The 22546-nt window shown below is 42.4% G+C and overlaps 1 protein-coding gene across 1 annotated transcript in view; it reads right to left on the bottom strand.

The window, feature by feature from the left end:
* spop (speckle type BTB/POZ protein) overlaps positions 1-22546 on the bottom strand; it is a 76393-nt gene that overhangs the window by 29706 nt on the left and 24141 nt on the right. Inside the window, exons 3-5 of the mRNA XM_060892431.1 lie at positions 7423-7733; positions 6143-6264; positions 5743-5894 (exon numbers count right to left, since the gene is read on the bottom strand). Of these exons, the coding sequence (XP_060748414.1) occupies positions 5743-5894; positions 6143-6264; positions 7423-7500 (352 nt within the window). The 5' untranslated portion in view covers positions 7501-7733. The remainder of the gene's footprint in view (positions 1-5742; positions 5895-6142; positions 6265-7422; positions 7734-22546) is intronic.

Below are 22546 nucleotides of genomic sequence, written 5' to 3'. Positions count from 1 at the left end.
ACAGCGACGTAACACTTGGCTCTGTGATGGCTCTCTAGCCTATGGAAAGGCAAACCGGTTCTTAGAAGGATCGCCAGTGGAACCAACATCGAACCAGCACCAGCACTAGCTCTGAACCTGCACCCGGTGCTTTCTGGTGTAAAAGGGGCATAAGATCACCAGATTTCGGCACAAGGTTGTAAAAATGTCTCACACTGAAATTCAACAGTGTCCTGACTCTTATGATATCAGACTTGTGGTAATAAAATTGTTTATTTCTTTACACTGATTGAAATTGTCTGATAATACACGACACTCTGAAAAGCATCTTGCTATAAGTTATTTAAAAACAAAAAAAACACAAAAAAAAACAAAAAAAACAATACAACCATTGGATCATATTCCATGACTAACAACGAAATCACGACACCCTGACAATCCAGGTTACATAAAAAAAATCCTTTTCCTAGCTAACATGATTGCTCTAGTCGTAGTCCAATGCTTAATAGCACAAATTCTAGGAACGTTTTCCACAAACTGCAGAAATCCTGATCACAGTCTGGTTTCCCACTAGCATCAGAATGTTATTAGAGTGCTCAGAGTCATGAAATTATTCACTCTACTGTTTAACACTATTCTCTGTATTTCTGGGAAACTCTGCCGCAAATAATTCTCAGTTAAAGACAAAGAAAACTAAATGAGTCTTTAGAGAACAAAATCAAACTCACTTTAACATACATTAATCTTCACTAATGGTATTTTCCATTGCCTTCCATCTGCATAGGTCTATAAATGGCTGGAAATAAAAGGCGTTCCTTGCCAGCACTCTTGTTTTGGCTGTTTGTAAAGGCATTGGGCTGAGAGGTTAAAGGCAATGTGGCAGAGTGCCACCCTGAACAAACCGGCCAAACCAGGAAACAGCTTCCAAGCCCTGACACAAAGCCCGAGCCCAGCCGTGCCAAACCCAGCAGCGGAGCCCTGGATGCACACAAAATCGTGTGCTCTGCCACAGCCGTTTAAAAGAGCAAACAGGAACAGAAGAGAGAAGGAGAAGTCCAGTCATTGTATCAAAGCCAAATGTGGATTCAATATTTCCAATTTTTTTTATCTGCAGCTAGTCCAGAATTGTGTACAGAACCAAACAAAAACCTTCTTCCTTTCAAAGATTTGATGCATAGCCTTAAAACACATCCAAATAACGGGGCTTTCATGAGCTCTGATTACATAACTACCATCTCAACAATAAGACCACGTTAGTTTCCACTCGTGTCAGCCAGGAGCAGGCATATGAGGCTACAGTGGGCACATGCTCACCAAAACTGGACTGATGAGGGAGAAAACATGAGACTTTCCACTCTTAGGGGCTTTTTACACCTGGTCACTTCATGCGTTTTCTGTGATCGGATAGCTAAATGCCCTCCGAAACGTTTTCGAGACGGATATAAATCCGATCGTTTAAACCCCTTCAGGAGGTGGTCTGGGCTGCATTTCAGATGAAACTGGACAGGTGTAAATGAACGTGGTTGTTCAAGCCACATACGTCAGCGCTATACTCCTCCCAAACGGAAGTATGTCACTCGCCAGTGTAAGTAAATGCTGTTTTTTGTAGCCTAACCGTCGTAACGTGTTTTTTCGTCTTCTTTTTGATTGCATTCTGAAAACCGCATACACCAAAGCGTGTTCCATTTCAATTACCCCGGAAATGAGGTAAAATATATTTGCATTTTGGGCGGGAGTAGAAAGATCGGATTGATATCCGATTCGCCAAGAAGCATTTATGGGGCCTAATGTAAATGGAACAGTTTTAACAAATCAGATGGCTATCGGATCAGAGAAAGCACATGAAGTGACCGAGTGTAAAAAGTCCCTTAGAAACTATCCACACTATCCAAGCTTTGATGTGTATTCTGTAACCGTTTACAACTGAACCCCCTTGTAATTGTTATTTCAGTTCCAGCTGCTGGCTCCTAGAACAGAGATCCTGCGTGTCCCTATAACACGCATGTGGAGGGAACACCAGACACGACGTTTGACAACGACAAGTCATTTGATTAGCATGGCTTCATTCTGTAAGTGCTATTCTATCTCCTTAGATTTGACTGAAACTCCAAGGATGCACGTATTTCTGAGTCCATCCGGCAAGTCATTTTAATAACAATCGCATGCTGAAGCGCACGTGATTATTATTTTTTGTCTTTAAACTGCTGAGATTAAAAAGAAGTAGCCAATGTAATAAAATATCGCTGTGCATTATTAAATTATACATCATCAGTGGTTAAAGGCTCTGGGTTACTGATTAGAAGGTCGAAGGTTCAAGTCCCAGCAGCATCGAGCTGTCACTGTCGGGTCCTCGAGCAAACCCCTTAACCTCATCTGCTTCAGAATGGCTGACCCTGCACTCCAACCCAACCTTCCAACAAGCTGGAATATGTGAAGAAAAGAAGTTTACCATACTGTAAGGGTATAACCATGCATTGTGACGAGATAATGGGAAGAAAATGTGACTATGCACGTCAGCTTCCTATTAATTACTATTAGGAAACACAAATGTGGTGTTTGAGGTCCCAATCTGGAAAAACCATGAAGCTTGAAGGTTAAGAATATAAATCCAGGTTACAGCAGTTAAAAAGATGGTAGCTCCATGCTGCTGTGATCTACAGTGAGCAAGAAGAAAGAAGCAGCAGCAGCTACCGGGCATTTTAACCCTTTGGAGCTCTCTTTCAGATTAAAGTGCTTCTATGCCACTTCTGTTTTAGCTGATAATTTTCCTATTTCCTGCACTGTTTCTAATTCAGTAATGAATCGTTTCAGTAATCATTTTTCCTCATTTAGGTTTTGTTCAAAACATCCAGAGAAACACAATGAAATCATGAAGCCAGGTTTTGTGAAATAAACCGAATCCTGATTGAAGTCTGTCAATAAGTGTATGAATTCCCAGAGGTATTTCTCAAATACAGCTAGGCTAAAATCATTCTAACATTATAGTCTATAGTCCAATAGTTTTACGATTCACAAAGAACAGAAAGTGAGTGTGTTACCTGACTCGACCTCTTAAAGTTACATTGAAGGTGTCCATTTATAAAAGGTGTTATTTCACCAGGAGAACATGTGCCTTCACACACCTCACTGGCCAGTTTATTAAGTTTCTGATGCTGGAAAGATGTTCGTTCAGAAAGTAAGAGAACACCTTGGGCTTAACAGCATTTACAGTACAATGCCTCGTTGGATTCATTCCAAAACGTACACTGTTCAGTTGTCACAGTTTCTTTTGCTTGTCATGTTTTCTCCTATTGCCTCTTCCTGTAGAGTCAACGTGAGATACCACGTGCACATCATGAACTAAAGTAAACAGCTCCTGATTAAACAAAGTCTCAGCATAATATTTATTTCATTTGACACTGTGAATCAGTGTGGACAGAAAAGTTAGATAAATTTACATTAGAACAAAAAAGAAAAGAAATAAAAGTGTTGGCATCACATTGTAATGTCTTGTTAGGAGACTTGGTAAGAGACGTTTTAGACAGCAGGCACATGTTAGTATCAGGTATCAGCTGCTATTCACCTCTATGTTATTAGAATATAGCTTTTCATGATAAGATGAAAGTGCTTAACTTGAATAACCCTGTGTGTGTGTGTGTGTGTGTGTGTGTGTGTGTGAGAGAGAGTGAGTGAGTGAGTGTGAGAGAGAGAGAGAGAGAGAGAGAGAGAGAGAGAGAGAGAGAGAGAGAGAATATTCTATAAAGTATGCTTGCTTTATCAGGACAGAGGTAATAAACCACACACCAAGGCTATAAGAGGTTCAGCTGAATAACCACCTGACACGATCAATACACAGACTAGGCCTCTAAATACATCCAGCCCTCTAGCAAAACCGATCCATCCTCCAGTTAAGTCTCCAATCGCTTCATCAACCTGGAGCGCAAACGAGCTCTACCGCAGCTACCCTTTCATCAGCAGCTTAGAGATTTACAAGCCGGTAGAGACTGTAATGATGTGGATGCAGTCAATGGCAACATTGCCTTTGGAAGGGGGAAAAAAAAGTGCACGAATGGATGTGTAATGATACAAGTCCCTGCTTCTCCAATCTCTTACTCAGCACTTAACCACTAGGCTCTCTGTCCATTTATGATGTGGTGTAATCGAGAGAAAATGTTACAAAAATGGAGCTGTGTGTTTCCGTTCCATCCGCCCTCTTCTATTATCACGCTCCGAGCCTAAACACACACCCACACGACTCAGACAGGCTCCATAAACAGCAGTCGTAATGTAGTGTGCCTCTGCTGACTCGCAGCCCTCTTAATTAAAGCACTTTACTTTGTTTTTATTTCTCTCCCTTTTCGCCCCTCGCTTACTCTCTCGCCGTCTTTTTCTCCTCTTCTCCCTCCACCCCCGCCCCTTCACGATGAGGCCAGGATTAAATTGGATTCTAAATGATCCAGAACCGATAGAGCAATTTCTGCTGCCATTTTTTCTCGAGCACGCCCTCCGTCCTCCTTTTAAAAACGCTCCCAACAGAGCAGTCAGGGGCTTCATTTTCTCCAGCGAGGGGCTCTGCAGGTCCCCACGTCTCCCACGGGAGCTCTGAAGACTGTCAGGGATGGAGAGAACAGAGGAGGCGAGGAGGCTAGGTGGAGGAGGGACGCCCATTAAAGTGCAGAAAATGAAAGAATTTGGCAAATGAAATACGAGGTTTTTTGACCTCTCATCAGCCTCTCAGTCTTTTCTCTCAGCATGTCTCAGTAAGATGAGCCAGTGAGTAATGCTCACACCTCCACTTCCCATCACAGTGAACAGGTCAGGGACGCATTCACTCTTTTTACTGATAACTTCCTGAGACACAGCAGCACTGAGGCTCATGGTGATTAGTGCAAGTTTATCCACTAGACAAATGAAAGCATATCATTAAAGTTAGAACTGCTCCCAGAGGTTAGTTCCACAATCTGCTATTCCATTTCTAAACATGTTTAAGAGTTTAAATCTGATCAATAATGTGACAGTCGATAAACTTAAGATCCCTGTGGATTTAAAGCATTTTCTGCCTGCAGACTTTAAACATCTGATTACAGAATCACAGTCTGGTGTTTAAAGTAGATTTGTGACCAAGATCTGGATTTGCACATTTTGCTTTGCCACACTGACGCTTTAATATCAGTTAATAACCACAGAATCAAGCGTTCTTAATGAGAATGTTATAAATAAGGACATTCAAATATTCTGCAAACTTCTAGTGATGTTAGCACTCAGGCTAAGCAACTGCTAATATGCTAATTCTTCACAGACTCTCACACACACACGCACAGACACAACAAACAAACAAATATTTTCACGCAAATTACTAAAGTTGTTCAGATGAAGATAAGAGTAAAGAAAAGACACACAGTTTCACCTTTAGCAGGAGGATGCAAATGCACATGAACTAGCTAGCAAACTAACCGGGGAAAGAACTGAAGAAAGGGAACCTGATTTTATTTTTGACGTACATTACAGCACAGGGAAATACTTTTCTTTACATATCCCAGCTTGTTAGGAAACTGGGGTCATAGTGCAGGGTCAGCCATGAACAGGCTGCAGCAGAGAGGGTTAAGAGCCTTGCACAGGGGCCCAACTGTGACAGCCTGGCAGTGCTAAGGCATAAAACCCCCAAGACCAATCAGTAACCTACAGCCGTAAGTGCTGAGCCACCACTGGCCAGCTGTGGCTTGTTTTGAGATATGGTTAAGTAAGATATTCAGTTCAACTGCAGTCTTTCATGTGCAGACTCACCCATGGCTTTGGTCTCCTCGCCCTTAGCGTTGAGGATGGAGAACTTAAACTTTGCACGCACTTCGCTCTTGGGACAGCTTACCAGGAGCAAATAGAGGGACAAGTAGTCTTTACTCTCCTCATCCAGGCCTTTTGGATTGACCCGCAAACACCTGGACAAGAGGACAACGTTAATCCATTAGCTCCCTGATCCCTAATCAACAGTTAAAGCCGATGAACTCAAGCGGATTCACAGACTCTTCTCGTTTGCTTTAAAGCACGTACATTAAGGACAATTCTGATAAATTTATTTACTACGTGTTAATACGAGGTCCATAATGCAAACAAGCCACATAGTCCACTTAAACCCGGGATCAATATATGAACACTACATTATGTCCAGATGTCTGATTCTGCTTACCATTTGAGTTTGTCATTTGCTCCCGAGGAGAAGGTGGAGCTTTTGATCACCTCGCCCATCTCCTCCCGACAGAAGCTGAAGTTGTTGATGGTCCACATGTAGGAAAACTTCACTACTTTGATCTGAATCACACACACAGACACACATCTATACATGTATTTCTTTTTTCCTTTTCTTTTGAGAGATAAGTAAATGATGGCCAGAACTTCTATATAAAAAAAAAAAAAAACACACCACATCCAAACTGCCTTTCATCTCCATAGAAACAAACAGAAAAAGGGAAAGAGAGGGGGGTAATAAACCCATAGTGGTTTGAACAGAAAAAGGGATGTGGTGGTGTACAGGTTTCTTACATCTTCTACATAGGGCTGGTGTATGATGTGGATATTAAAAGCTATGCTGAGCTAATCATCCACAGGTGAATATTAGGGCTGTGAAATCCCTTTAATTGTGGTGGATGTACAAGATAGCTTCTGTAATTGGTTGGATGTGTAAGATGGGAAAGCAAACGGAAGGACAGTTGGACAGAGACACTCATGCTTGTCAGATACACTAATAGGTAGACGGAAGGATGAGTGGACATGCAAATTAATAGATGGAAGATCTGAAGGCAAGTGGATGGATGAAGAGATAAATGGTCAGAGAAACGGGTGGATGAAGGTGGACAGACAGATGGTGAATTGATTGATTGATTCCATTATTAATTGTAAATGTCACAAAGAAAAGCGTTTACGAGGGTGGGACAAATAGTGTCAGGAAACAGCGCTAGTCGCTTACTGCTCATTGAGATATCATGCTAATCACTGATTGGTTGTTGAAAAAACATTGGCAATCAGTGATTGGTCACTGGGAGCAAGTGCACCACAGTCAGGCTCTACACGGGGATCATTACTGGCTGAGTGAATCTGCTAAGTCGCTTTCATCCATCAGTAGCGTGATGTGAGCTGGAGAGCTGTGTTGAGTTCAGCTGCTAAGATTTCTAAATTTCTCAATAGGTTCTTTTATCAATTAAAGCTGGTCTAAAAAGTGGCCAAAGCTAGCAACCGAGCAATGAGTTTTAGCGTAGCTTAACCCAAATCAGGATTTGATCCGAAAATCTTCTATACCAATTCACACCATGGCATCTGAAATGGAAGTCCACCCATTTTCACCAATAGAAATCTGTTATAGAACTCGCACTACAAAGTCTGCAAACTCACTGCTTGAGTACTCAATGCAAGAAAAGCCAGATATATACATCAAGTTCATTTGCACACACACATTCCCCAGTCTTCACCCACCTGTGTGTAACACCAGCTCTCAGCCACAGGGCCGCTGGTCATCTCAGCGGGAGGGGGCGGACTCGGGACCCTGGACATCGCCAGCTTTGAGTGCGTGGGGTGATGAGGGGCACGACACCTGCCAGCAGATGACAGACCCACACACACTCACACACACTCTCTCTCTCTGAGTGAGAGGAATTCTTCACACTCTCTCCCAAGTGCCAAGCTGTGATGCCTTAGCTGCTGATAGTAGTGAGTACACGCGGGGTACAGAGGTCTCGAAGAACAGCGATGAGACACAGAGAGAACTGTCTCAGCTACAGGAGAACCTGCCAGAGAGAGAGAGAGAGAGAGAGAGAGAGAGAGAGAGAGAGAGAGAGAGAGAGAGAGAGATATTACACATCCCATACACATTAACAGTATTACGGCGTTACAAGACAATAAGCATTAACCTGTGTAAGTCTGACCAAAAGTGCAGTAAAGATAAACAAACCATCTCTTGTGTACTACTTCACTGCAACTGTACTAAACCCTCAAACGGTAACCGGAAGAGTAGCGGTTCTCTAAAACTAACTCTGATCTTTTAAAAGATTTTACTTTCCTTCTGATCTTCCAGTCTAACTCAACAACACCCAATTATCAGTGCTGTCATGAACCAACTCAAGCACAAACCCAAGAACACGCAAAACATACGAATGCAATCCTCTCTCTGTGTCTCTTAAAACCTGCAGCCACCTCGTCCTTTACTTTCCGATTCCCTCGTTCTCCATTGTCTTCTTCTCGTCAACCTGAGTGTCCCTCCTCGGGCAAGCAGACGAGCAGGACACCCACTGTGCCTTTTTTTTTTTTCCTTTTAATTAGCGTCCTACTGAACGGATAGATCATGGCCCGGTAGGAACTTTAAGAAATTACAGAACATGTTTGAGAAAAGATGATAAAACAGGAGCGAGGGTGATCAACAGAGGAGGAAGAGATGGAGCGTTAATGGGAAAGGGATGATTAAGCAGTGAAAGAAGGACAAGGACAGAAAGCAAGTAATACAGTGGGGATGAGGAATGAAGAGCAAAAACTAAAAAATATAAAAAACCTAACAGCAGAAAGAGAAAGAAAAGGTCAACACTGAAGTTTTGAAAGGCAAAGTAAAGGATCACTGAGTAACTCGACATTTTATTTGCATACCTTTATAGTCGGATATCTAGTTTAATTAAAACTTGGACGAAACTTTAACTTTTCACTATTAGCGAGCCATCTCTCTCCAACTCCTGTCCTATTTGGAGCCGATGAAAAAAAGAGAAAAGCACTGATGGCATTTTCACTCAGTAAAACAATAAAATATTAATCGCTCAAGTTAGGAAACAAGTCAGTGCCCATTTGCAATTTAAATTACCTTAGACTTCCTGGCAATTAATTTGTGTGTGTGTGTGTGTGTAGTCATCTGTCTCCTGCTGTCTATTTTCTCAACTTCATTTTCAATGGTATTTGTATCTTGTCTATTGCAACTGTCAACTAATCAACAGGAACCTCACTTGGTGGCAGTGTAATAATGTTCGCAAAGCAGCTAACGATCTCTCAACTCTGTAAATAGGCCCTGGTGACAGTAGATCTGAGGTAACATGTATGCAAGAGTGCACACACACAGTTTGAGTTTTCTAGAGGACAAAAAATTGCAGTCCAAACCAAAGCATGTCAAGGCTGAAGAGAGAAAGTGAAGTCTAAGTGAAGTGCTAATCGAAAGCTTTTTTTTTTCCCCCCATCAGACACTTCATTCATCTCTCACATACACCTGGCGGAGAGGGTGATTAATTGGTGATAAACCACAAAACAAAGAGGACACACACCATTAGAAGCTGTGTGTGTTGCGAGACTTTCACACACCGTGTGACTTACAACACACCGAGCAAATCAAACTCAGCAAATATCTCACACTACTGAGATGAATAATTTGCTGCTCATCATAAAATTCATCAGTGTTTTCAGAAATTAAAGAAAAAACCTTGACTGATTCACTTCCTAATTTTATTTCTGTCAATATACAGAAGAATTATCTTTGTACACACACACACACACAGTATGAGGACACAAGGCCCAGAAAAAACCCATCCGATGCAGCTTCTCAACGGTGCTGATGCCTGGATGTTGTTTGTGTCCTATATTCAGTTAATGTTTACTTGTGTGCAAATGTTTACCCGACTGTTTACTCTGTCAAGCTACTTCAATCTTCTGCAGAGAGGCTCTGAGTGCATAGACGATGCTACATTAATAAAACATACACAAACTTCAGGTACCGGCACAAAGGACCTAAAGCTAAGGCTTTTGACAAAGTGATCATATTGTTAAGACTTTTCTACAATATAAAGGGATAGGGATCATGATATACAGGACCTCAAGTGTCCAGTCTTGGTGTGCCGGTGCCTGCTGTAGCCTGTAGAGACCTGCTGGTTGCTGACAGAAGTGGAAGCTGATATAGTCTTCTGCTGTTGCAGCCCATCTTACAGTACATATTCACCACGATTAAAGAGTTTTTACTCCCTTTAATCAGCCACATGCCTGACCATAAACCCCCTACTGATGTAAGACAAGGCATTTTGTTTCAGACCTCTCAAGCTTCAGTTGCAGAATCGTTATTCCTTTGAGAACATTTCTATGTTGCGTACTGAATCCAAACCTTTTTTTAAGTCACCATGTACTCTCACTATGTAGGTTCTAACCTAATGGGGAACCTGTACACTGTCCTACAGACCCAACAGAAATCAGCCATCACCCATACGGTGCAGCGGAAGACTCGCCTGGAGACTGCTGTGAGTTTAAATCATCATCTTTGCCCGGTAGCCTGAGAACTTGCCTGTGCTCTCTGGGTGAAAGGAATGCTGCGATACTTTCTCCCCTGTAAAGCAGAGCACAACACGAGTGTGTATACACTTGTATCCAGTTGTCTTACACTGCTGTGGCTGTGCTGCGATTTCCGTCCAAATTACTGTACAACTGTGTGAACTTCACTACAGCCCAAAAGTCCAGTAGCCACTCAGGCCTGCAAGTGAAGGGGAAAAACAAACACTTTAGTAGAATCATCCATGCTTTTTTCCCCCAAATTCAGTGTGAGATGACATTAAAACACCTTAAAAGGTGAAGATACTTGCAGGAAATTCTACATTTTATTATTTGTTCACTTCTGTTGTGGATCTGTTTGCTAACATGCCTGTGTGGTCTTCCCTTTAGAATCGTACTCATCACAGCTGTGGGGAGGAAATTTGCTGTGTGCCAAAAAGCTTTTGTAGGATAGAATTCGTTTAAAGGCTAATGTCTGTTATTATATACACCCCCCCCCCACACACACACAAACACACCCCCCAGATATGGAGAAATGGAGAAGGTGAAAGTAGGAAGCAAAAAGGAAGGTAATAAAGTGAGGTGTAACTGTCAACCGAGAGCATTACAACCCCAGTAGAATACACTTTTTTTTTTTTATTATTTTTGGTTTTAAATAAACAATACATATGTGACAAAATATGTGATTTTTCTCGGACATTTTACATATCTGGAATGAACTGGGATTATCGTGTTTGAGGTTAAAACCTGCTGGTAAAGAAACAACAACATCAACGCAGACAAAGGAGGGAAAGGAGTCCTTTAATTCCTCGTGGTCTAAAGCGGATATGAGCTTGGGTGTTGCTAGAGAGTGTGGCAGGAGGAACTGGCTGCCAGGCGAGGTGATCTAGCCCTTCAGGAACTCATTAAAAGCAGACGCTAGCCTGCCAAAATAATTAATGAATTAACGAAAGGAGGAGAACGAGAATCCCACACGCAGCGGCTCTGGCCTAAAAGTTTCTTTTAGCAGCGACTTGAAAGAAGAACATCAAATGCAGAGCCACCCGGCAGATTTTCCCACTGGCTTCTGCTTCTTGGATAGAAGAGGAAATAAATCCTATCCTATGTTTCTTAAAAAGAAATGATCAAATATATCCAGTTCTGAACCTCTAAAGGTCCCTGTGCAAGCAGGCGATGTTCTGTACAGGCGATGCTCTGTACCTCTGGACTATAAACCACCTAAATGTGCACCAGGACATACAGACATTCATAAATAAACCAATGTGTTACTGTAATCTAAAAGCAACACAATCCAGACTGTGTGTGTGTGTGTGTGTGTGTGTGTGTGTGATCCCTCCCTTACTTACTACATATTAGTGTAACTGTGTAATGTGTGGGGACATTTTACATGAATGTTTGTGTCCTCGTTACCTTTAGCAGAGCAGTGAATGTGAGCATGATGAATAAGGATGTTAGTAAGTGCAGGTAACATCAGATCTCCTTACAGAAGAACAGAATTACACCAGTCACACTGAACAACACACACAGCTATAACTCCGTCTGCCAGCAAAAACAGATCCACAGACGATAGAAAAGGCAGAGACCTCAGTCCAGATGTCTGGAGCAGCAACAGCAGGAATAAGATCAGCAAACCAGCACAGTGTTCATTTCTGTTTCAACTGTCCACCTACACACACTCTCTGTCTCTGTCTGTCTGTCTCTCTCGCTCTCTCCCTCAGTCTCTCGCTCCCTCCCCAGTCTCTCTCGCTCTCTCCCTCAGTCTCTCTCGCTCTCTCCCTCAGTCTCTCTCGCTCTCTCCCTCAGTCTCTCGCTCCCTCCCCAGTCTCTCTCGCTCCCTCCCCAGTCTCTCTCGCTCCCTCCCCAGTCTCTCTCGCTCCCTCCCCAGTCTCTCTCGCTCTCTCCCTCAGTCTCTCGCTCTCTCCCTCAGTCTCTCGCTCTCTCCCTCAGTCTCTCGCTCTCTCCCTCTCCCTCAGTCTCTCGCTCTCTCCCTCTCCCTCAGTCTCTCGCTCTCTCCCTCTCCCTCAGTCTCTCGCTCTCTCCCTCTCCCTCTCCCTCAGTCTCTCGCTCTCTCCCTCTCCCTCTCCCTCAGTCTCTCGCTCTCTCCCTCAGTCTCTCTCGCTCTCTCCCTCAGTCTCTCTCGCTCTCTCCCTCAGTCTCTCTCGCTCTCTCCCGCTCTCTCCCCAGTCTCTCTCGCTCTCTCCCTCAGTCTCTCGCTCTCTCCCTCAGTCTCTCTCTCCAAGGAATGAATGACACTTGTTAATAAAGCTGGAATTCGATTAATCTGGTCTCACACTGACACTTTAAAAGTGCATTACAGGAGTTTTGGTGACAGACACTCAGATTCTCAGAGAATTGAGTAATACTTTTCCTTACTTTTACCCCTGATCCATCCTTCCTCCCTCCCTCCCATTAATTTTCATTCATTTCATCTTTTCTCAAACAATTTCATTCTCTAATTCTCAGGTTTTTTCCTTCTTTTCTAGATTGTCTTTTTCCTCCTACTTTGTTTTAGTGTCATCTCCACTCCTCGGATTCCTTTGTTCATTCTTTCTTTACTTTTTCCTCCCACCATCTTTCTGTTTTTTTTTTCCTTGCACTATTTCTTCTATGGACACACATTTACATCCATCTCTCATTCACTCACAGCTCCTACCTTCCACCCTCCTTTCATCCACTTACATTTCCTTCCTACTTTCATTCCTCCAAATGTACCAAATGTTTTTTTCCCCACATTTCCTCTTCCCCCTCTCTTCACACACTCAAACTGATTACACCGAGATTAGGAAAATGTGCTGATTTCAATGGCAGAAAAAGCTGATCTTTTGCTCGGAGTTAAATGACAATTTCAGAAACTCTTAACGCCAGACATACTGCTGTCTGCCTGATTTAAAACAGGATCAGTGCCAAGAAACCAGCAAACTATTCTTCCTGTAGCCTTCACTGCTGTAGCTGGATTCAAAGAGGTGACAAGAGTTTCATTTAATAATGACAATGTCAATTTTGTTCCGTACATCCCTCATCCACATTTCCTTCTTTCTTTCTTTCTTTCCTTTCTTCCTTCCTCCACATTTCCTTCCTTCGTTCTTCCATCCAAACTTAGTTCCTTCCTCCAACCCCATTTACTTCCTTCCTCCATATTTCGAGCCTGAGATCTTCCACTCACATATACACACACACACACACACACACACACACACACACACACAAAACTATTATATTATTTTTTTAAATATTACAAATAACATTGAGGTCCCTGCGGTGATCAACCATCCCAGAGCTCTGAGTGAAACGAATCAGTCTGCGACAGCAAGATAAAGTGCAGCAGCAGCGTGAATGTCACACTGAGCACATGAAACAAAGCTACAGAAGACGAGTACAGGTAAAGACAATGAGACTTTAGTTTGAGACGCTTTGTCTTTACACCGATTTTATCTTGGTTAAGCAGCGAAATACAAAAGAAGTGTTAAAAAAAACTGCCACAGTCTGCCATAACACTATAGGCAGAATTCCTAGCTCTCACCACCCACCACCACCACCACCACCACCACCCCAGTCAGCAGACTGATCTGTAAAGAAAGATGGAGAAGCAAGAGGAGGACATGGACAAGAAGGAGGAGAAAAAGAAGGATGTGATGAAGAGAAGAGCAAGAGTGGGACAAGGACAAGGAGGAGGACATGGACAAGAAGGAGGAGAAAAAGAAGGAGGAGATGGAAAGAAGAGCAAGAGGGGGACAAGGACAAGAAGGAGGAGACAGAGATGGATAGGAAGAAGGAGGAAAAAAGGAAGGATGAGAAGAAGAGAGTCGGGATCAGAGGTAGGGGCAGAAGGAAGGAGAGGAGGCGTGACAGGTGAAGCAGTTAAGCAGCTGCCTGTAATTACTCGATTTATAATTAAAATGTAAATGCGCTGTGCTGCCAGTCTATTACACATGATCAAATTTCACCTCAATTTCCTCCCTCTCGCGTTCTTCACCTCATTCTCCACTCCCACGAGGGTTCAGTAAAAGCCAGGATGGTAATACTACACAGACCTTTTACATGCCTCTAATCCACTTTTTTGTGCACACACACACACACACACACACACACACACAGTTCTCTGGAGCACAACTGTGTTCGCTTTAAAGCAGCAGAGTCTCACTGTTGCTGGGGGGTAAAAAAACCGTCTTCAGACATAATGTTAGTGATTGATCAGGTCATGGACGAGTGAGGGATATTACACCTCAGAGCCTTAGGGAGCGAGAGGTACAATCTCTTCACAAATACGAGACAATTAGAGATGGCAGGGAGCCGATATCCATTATAACTATAGTGCTGATATTTGCAGAAAACTTTGGATTGGATATGAACGGGGATAAAGATGGATCCAATCTGATGCTGTTGCAAAATCGGGACAGAAATCTCACAATATATATTCAGCATAAACAGTGACTAAGAGACACGAGAGTATCCACTCGTTATCAGAACAGCGACCCCGTCTCCACCAGACCTAGCCCTTTTACTTTTATGATCCGATATTTGCCATTCTGTCATCAGGTTCCTTTGTAAGAGCGAGCAGGTTCTAAGCGGCTCTGCGTGATGAAGAGAGGTTTCAATGTCCTCTCACTCCAGCACACAGGGCATCCCAGGGCTCCCCCTCAGGTGCTTCACTAATTTGCTGCTCTACTTCAAATAAAATTGCTGGCTTCAGCACAAACACCACAGCGCTAAAATCCAGACACAGCAAGACCAATAACAAAAAAAAAAAAGTCATGTGGAGATTTTGGGGTAATAACGTTCAGCTTGACTTTGGCAGGTTAACACATTTTCAGCAGCAATTATCTCCAGTGGGTTTCAAAGATGGTTTTATTAGCAAAGAGCAACACAATTAGCCTAATCCTTTGCTCATAAATGGCGTTGATACAAAGGACATCAATAGTTCATTTTTCCTTTTCTTCCCAGTGAAGCATTATCTCTACTGATGAGTCTCTTTCACACACAATGATACATTAACGCTCATGCGTTCATCAGTCTTACAGACAATTGATTGGCGAAAAGGTCAAAATCGTCATTTATTGTGCGCGAGGCAGCGCTCTCATCTTTTAAAAGGAATAAACAGTTGGCACAGAATTCATTCATATCTCCAGTCGAAACTTGCTAGTGTGAAGAAAGAGATGGAAATCACAACACAATTCAGACTAAAGGAAAGACAAAATGTGATCAAAAGGCGCCACAGACATCTCGGAGTTAAACAAAGGGTTGTTTGACTTCACTTGTGTTCAATGTAACACCAAACTTCCACCGATTTAAACACTGCACCGAGTGTTCAACAACAAAAACAAGGGAAATGTAACGTGCTATTAAAGGCTCATTTTCGGCAGGACTCACACTTACACTTACCCGGTTTGCCCAACATTGGGCATATTCAATTATATTCTACACAGTCATCAGAATCTTTTTTTATAGCTAACAATCGGATGGATGGAAGGACGGACGGACGGACGGCCAGCCAGAGTCAAAGAGCAAGGGCAGCTACGATACAGCACCCCTGCAGCAGTGAGGGTTAATAGCTTTGCTCACGTGCCCAACAGTGGCCGCTTGGCAGTGCTGGGGCTTGAATCCTGACCCCCCGATCAACAACCCAAGCAGTAACCACTTGAGCCACCACTGCCCCAAAGATTTAGAAGTTTCACTGATGTGGTAAGGAACATTTCTGAAAGGAGTCTCCAGCATCAACACTTTGTAATGAACTTCTTTTTCTAAGCCATGTCACGAAAAAGAAGTAGCATTAAATATTAGATGTAACCATGAACAGCTAAAAAGAGAGTCATTATTGACTCAATGTAAAAAAAGGAACTCTGTGCTGTAAGGGGGAAAAATCTTCCCTTCTATGAGGTTGTAATAAATGTGCTTTGCATCTGGTCATATCACACCACCCAGTCAAGTTTTATTCCTTACTTAATTTAATTTGTCACATTTCTATTATAGAATGGACTCAAACCCCAAAAAGAGGAAGAGAGAGAGAGATGCTAAGAAAGCTGGAGTGATACACATTTGTGCTCTGCACATTTCAGTGTGAATAGAAGAACACATTATTCATTTCTCTTGTATCTGTCTATTCCTTCCAGACAGCTGTGGCATTCCACTGAGCCCCAACATCCCTCTTTCTCCCAATTATCCGATTCAGGTCTGAGAGAGATCGCACCCGCATCCATGGCCAGATTCCATCACAATTGTAATTTATAATGTATAACACTTCAACTGTCTGGGGTTTTCGAGTAAAAGATGGTGTTTGGGAAAGAAAACCGCAGAGCCGGAGACGAATACCTTCCACAGACCAGTTCCAACAGTGAAAGTGAGACCCTTGTCTTAATTTACTAAGATGGAAAGGCAGAATCCCAACCATCCTGCTGACAATGTTGACCGGCGACAAAAACACGCTGCTAAAAATGTCTTGCTTTATGGTGCCACTGCACAGTGAGCTTCGACGGCGTCTGCACCGCGGGGATTTAGTTGACTCTAAACACGCCGACTTCGGAGAGAAACGGAAGAAAGGAGCAGAGGAAAAGAGAGAGATCTAATGCGTGTGTGCGGTGTGGATTATGCAGTGTCAGAAATGTGTGAGGAGATTAGCATCTGCTGGTGTGCGTTCTTCGCACTGCAGGGAGAGACGGAGGCAGCGGCGGCGGAGTCCTGCGAGTCGGACACCTCATAAACGCTAATCTGCTTATGCTATACATATACAGTCGGCCGATGGGGTGATTTAATCAGATAGCGCTGGTGACTAAAACTTGATCAGCACTAATACTAGACAGAAAGCTCGCTCATGTTGAGAAGGACAGAAAGCTTGAGGCACGATTTTAAAAAGCTTGTAAAATAAGAGTAATAACCTACAAAGAAAAGCTTACATGCAGACTGTTATAAAGCCATTAATTCACTGCAAAATGTTTATACGAAAAAAAATTTCTCGGATTAATTTCAACTCGTTGATAAAAACGCAGTCTTCTTTTGCTCTCTGCTTCGGCCCGACGTCTGAGTTATGTGAAGTTAGTAAGCTTTCAGTAAAACAGCTTGACTGATGAGAATCGAGTTACTACAGTTAATGATTAGCTTTAAATAGTCTACTCTCTCTTTCAGAAATGGATTGGTTTATCAGCAGAGTGGAGCAATAACAGCAGTTCATTGCTTATAATTCTACACTGTAATCTACAATGCAGTGCTGGAGTGCAGGCATTAATATTAATACTGAACCCATTTTCATGCTCGCTAGTCTGCAATCACAATATTTACCTCATTTGTCATTGCAAAATTAATCACAGGTCATGTTTCAGCGTGCTTTTGGATGTGTATGCGTAACATCGCTCACAGTTTTAGCACAGTAAAGAGCTGTTTGCCGTCACGCGCATGACTAATCGCTGCTTGGCTGAGGCAGCGTGTAAAATGAACCCAGGCGAGACGAGGAACGAGGAGACCGAGAGATCCCGAGGCAGCAATCCACTATGCTTGGGTTTGGCAGAAGGATGTGTCTTACACCAGGCAAACCAGGCACAAAGTTCCATTTAGTCCCTGACCGATGGCCCTGTGCCCTACTTCAGATTGTGGGTGAGCAGGATCTGGCCTCAGTAGAGGGAAAACGTGCGAGGCACGGTTTGTCACTGCACAGTACAATGCTAAATCTATCATAGACGCAAAGAGCTTTCTAAGTTAGTCCAGGTCTTAAAGGCACAGCCTCACTGGGGACATGATGACTGAATATGGATCATATCCTCAGTGATCAAGAGCGACTTAAGTTTCTCATTCACACATGTAAAGTGTTGAGGGTTCAGGGCCTTGATCAAGAGCCCAGCATTGGCAGTGATGGGATTAGAACTCATAACCTGGATCGGAACTCATAACCTGGATCAGTGGACCAAGACCCTAAATGGTGCAGCTTACACTCAAGAATAATGATAATGCATCTCTCTCTCGCTCATGATCACTCTCACTTACTCTCTCTGTCTCTCTCATGCTCTAAATGTTAAAAGTAAGTGAAGGTCCTGGGGTAGTATTTTAAGGTTTTATGGGAGATGAGGGACCTCTTTCTGAAGGTGTTTCTCCTTTTATTTTTGAAGAAAACTTCTCCTCTGTGATAAAACTAACTGAGCACTGTGATCACATTATTGTAAAATGGATTTATTTGTGAAAAACTACAATCACGATGTGTTAACAGAAGGTGTTAATAGAAGTCGGCTGTGGTTCAGTACAAAGGCCGGACTAATCCTGCAGGCTTGCACACGCAAGATCCCCAACACACACACACACACACACACACAGAGCAGGTGAAGCAATCAGAATTAAAACTGCACTAAACTGAAGTGCTACAATACAAAAGGAGCACATGCTGCTGCATACAGACGAGTTAAAGCGTGAATGCTTTCGGTGACAAGCCGCTTGGTTTCTTATTAATTACATAAGTTTCTTTTCCCCCAGCACTTTACAAAACTATGGCATGTCTGTTTGGTCTGTCCTTTATTGTTTCTCCAAGGTGTGGAGCTAATAGAAAGTAATTTTCCTAACTGACCTAATATTAGGGTTGGAATGCAAGTTCATTGTGAAAATTTCTACATAGACAGAACATTTGTAAAAGGGTCAGTGGTGACGCCATCTTTATCAGCTGAAAACTGCAATTTAAGATGTCAGGGCTTCGTTTAAGAAAGCTGTAGGGTTGAGATCAAAGACAGGAGCAAGAGCTGTAGTGGAGCTAGTACTGAGATTATCTGCATTAAAACGGAGGCTAAGACACCGTTCAGCAAAAGGGGAAGCATATGTTAGTTCATATAAAAAAACAGGACCAAGGACAAATCCTTGAGGTACACCTTGTGTGAATAAGAATGACGAACAAGTAAATAGCTTAGAATTTTCAACAAGAAGGAAATGTTCACAAGTATTTGGGTCACTTGGATATTTTGCTGTGTACATCATCATCATTATTCAGAATTATCTTCCAATTAGGTGTGCAATAATTATCATATTGGCTAGAATTATGTTCCATGTAGCCACGTATGTTATTCTAGCTATGAGCTAATGCTAGTCTAACCTTCATTAGCAAATAAAGTAAGCCAAGTTGGTTAAATATAGCTTGACAATGTTAGCTAGTTAGCAAAACATGCCTCAAGTCATTTTTTTTCTGCTTGCCTGCTAAAGAGGTAGTGTTAATGCGTTAGTAAACTGCTTGACCTGATATCCAGTGCACACTCACTGTCTGGATGAGAGAAAAGGAGATTTTTAACATGTGGAATAAAAAGGTATAAAGGTGTTTTTTTTTAATTATAGAAATGTTTAACTTAAAGTAAAATAACAGCCCCTAAAATAAGACTTAAATACATTAACAAAACAATTACAAGTATTTTCCTCCCCTGCTGATGGTGTATGATGATCATTCACTTAAACCTCATGATATTTTACCAGTACAAACAATAATAACTACTACATTGAGGGCAGAAATGGGGCGTCAACGTGAAAAACATACTGATGAAGTTGTAGCTGGAGCACAATTGCCTGTACAGGGTAATCTATCACAACTGTGTGGCAACAGCCAAAGCTTTAAACCAGATGGTCTGAACCTCCAGATTTGTTTTCCTGCCGTCGTCTTCAAGTAATTGGGGAAAAAATTATTTGGGTTTAGCAACAAGTTAGAAGTTGGTTTGTGTGTGCGTGACATCTACAGTATTATTAAATGACATCACACAGCGTTTCCGAGTCCTAAGTCAAAATGCAGCTGGTTTTTGTCCCATCAAACGGGTTGTACTAAGAGACCAATATGCCCAATGTGAACTTATAGCAGCTTTTATAATTTGGACCAGATACTTGATATTAACTACATGACAGTTTACAGAGTCTCTGTCACTCAGCAAGAGCTGATATGTTCAGGTTTAAGTGCACAGCAGTATGTTGGAGCTGTTCTTTATACTAAAGTCTCCAGATGCCAACACTCTACCTGTCCTCTTGCCTCCTAAATCAATGGAAATGCCATCTCACACACGCACTTTCACCATCTCTCTCTGTGTCTCTCGCCACTTATTTAAAGTTTAAGGACTGAATAAACGGACAGGAGTGAGCCTGTTTTTCTAACGAGAGAGAGAGAGAGAGAGAGAGAGAGAGAGAGAGAGAGAGAGAGAGAGAGAGAGAGAGAGAGAGAGAGAGAGAGAGAGAGAGAGAGAGAGAGAGAGAGATGTATGACATTTAAAACTGCTCAACTTGTATGCAACAGGCTTAAAGCGAATGACGTACACACCCACTTGCACAACTCTCCCACTCGGTAAAGGACCTCTAAGAAAGTGTGAAAGGAAGCCAAAGTTTGGAGCTCTGAGTCATTTGGAGTGAACTCTGAGCAAAATAAACTCAGCTAAACGCTGACACTTTAAAGCAAAACATCTGACTCACAAATAAACTTCAATTCGATAAACCTATATAGCACTGAGTCAGATTAACACAATCTGGTAATGCTATTAAGGACGACGTTGGAAATTACCTGCTGTGCATCTAATCATCACATGGGGTTTTGAGCACAGACACAGAAAAGAGGGTGAGAAAAAGCTTGGCTTCTGCTTGGTGTGAGAAATGCGAGCTAAATTACACATTCGAGGTAGCTTAATGAAACTTTTACATTTCTTCCTGCCTGTGAATCTCGGTGGAACTGAAGGTCATCCGATACCACGGTCACACACCGTCGTCCTGCTTTCATAATGTACTGAAACTAGACAAAGTTTCCAGATGTTTCTGAATAAATAGCCAGGATAAAAGGTACACCTGCATATCATTATTATGCTCGCTTGGAAAAGAACCAAATAAACCGGTCCCTACATAGGAAACACAATATCCCATGATGCCAAAGCAGAGAAAAGAGGTTGGCAAACTTCTCTGGGAGGGACTGAAGTTACTGCCAGCACACGTTATGTTTTTCTAATCTTTAAACTTTGAAAGCTGCAGTAAGCCATCCACTGCAAGCATCTCCTTGCTTTTGTGCTCACCGGTAATGTAGAGAGTATTTGAATTCCAGAGGATTTCCACAGTACACCATAGAATGGAGATAGATCTGAACATTAGCTGAAGCTCTTGACCTGTATCTGCAGGGCTTTATGCAGTGCATTATTTCCACATGACTACCAAGATGGAGTTCCTGTCAGAGGTCACCGAGTCCATCTCCATACCAAAAAGGGCTGGGGTTAAAAATTAATCTAATAAATACAAAGAATTTCTTCACTGAAAGGAACCCACCTTGTTAATATTAGCTGCCAAAAGGTAACAAGTACTTTCACAGGAAATAAGTGAGGACTAGCTTCATTTTCTCCACAGTCTCCAACATCCTGTGCTGTTCCCAAGGTGTCATTATGTAAGAGTGTGATAAACGGTTTCAAGCGCTCTGCACACACACACACACACACACACACACCCCCACTTTGACATCGTACTCAAACCCCCTTAAACCAAACTAATAAGGACTGCTGCTTTTATTATTTAAACACAAAAATAAATAAATAAATAAATAAATACACAGACGTGTTTGTGGTGAGACTCTCGCAGTCCTGGTGCAAAAAAAAAAAAACTTCCCACAACATGACTGTCACCAGCCTGTGTAATCACAAATTGCCATTAGAAGTGGAATGAAGTGTTTGTGCGCTGTAGTTAAAGCAACAGGCTGAAAAGCATAACAGTGGTGTTACAGCCCCCCTTAAGCTGAAGCTAAATTACAAACTACAAAGCAGCAGAAAGAAAGAAAGGCTGAGTGAGCACGTGTGTGTGTGTGTGTGTGAAGCTGAGCAGAAGAGGCAAAGGTGTTGATCAAAGACATGAACACATTTCTAGTGGCAGGATAATTAGCCATTTCTGACCAGGGGTCAGCCATCGCATCTTTTTTCTTACAAACAACGCCACATTGGATTCTTCATGTGTGCTGTAAACGGCTTCAAAAACCAAACCTAGGTCAGAGCTTCATGTGGTTGATTTACCGCAGCATTTCAAAGCAGGACAGACTTAGGAAATAAGCGAATCATATGGAAAAAAAAATAGTTATAAAAATACAATCCAAATCATGTAGTCAAGGAGAAATCATCAAGCAGAATGGTTGTGAATTCCTGCATTGCCGAGCTACCGCTGTCAAGTTATTAAGCAAGACCCTTTGCACATAACCGCTTGAGCGAATCCTGTTTCTGTTTGGAATTACATCACTAATGAGTCAGCCTGAGGTGACTCCCCAAGACAACATCACGGAGAAACCAGACTCAAAAGGAAACTCATCCTTGTCTGTGTAACGGACTGTGGGATTCTCCTCAGTGTACATTATCAAAGCTAACAGTGC

Source organism: Tachysurus vachellii, chromosome 18 (genome assembly GCF_030014155.1).
Source record: "Tachysurus vachellii isolate PV-2020 chromosome 18, HZAU_Pvac_v1, whole genome shotgun sequence".
In the NCBI taxonomy this organism is placed as follows: Eukaryota; Metazoa; Chordata; class Actinopteri; order Siluriformes; family Bagridae; genus Tachysurus; species Tachysurus vachellii.
This window is presented reverse-complemented; position numbering and strand designations above follow the sequence as displayed.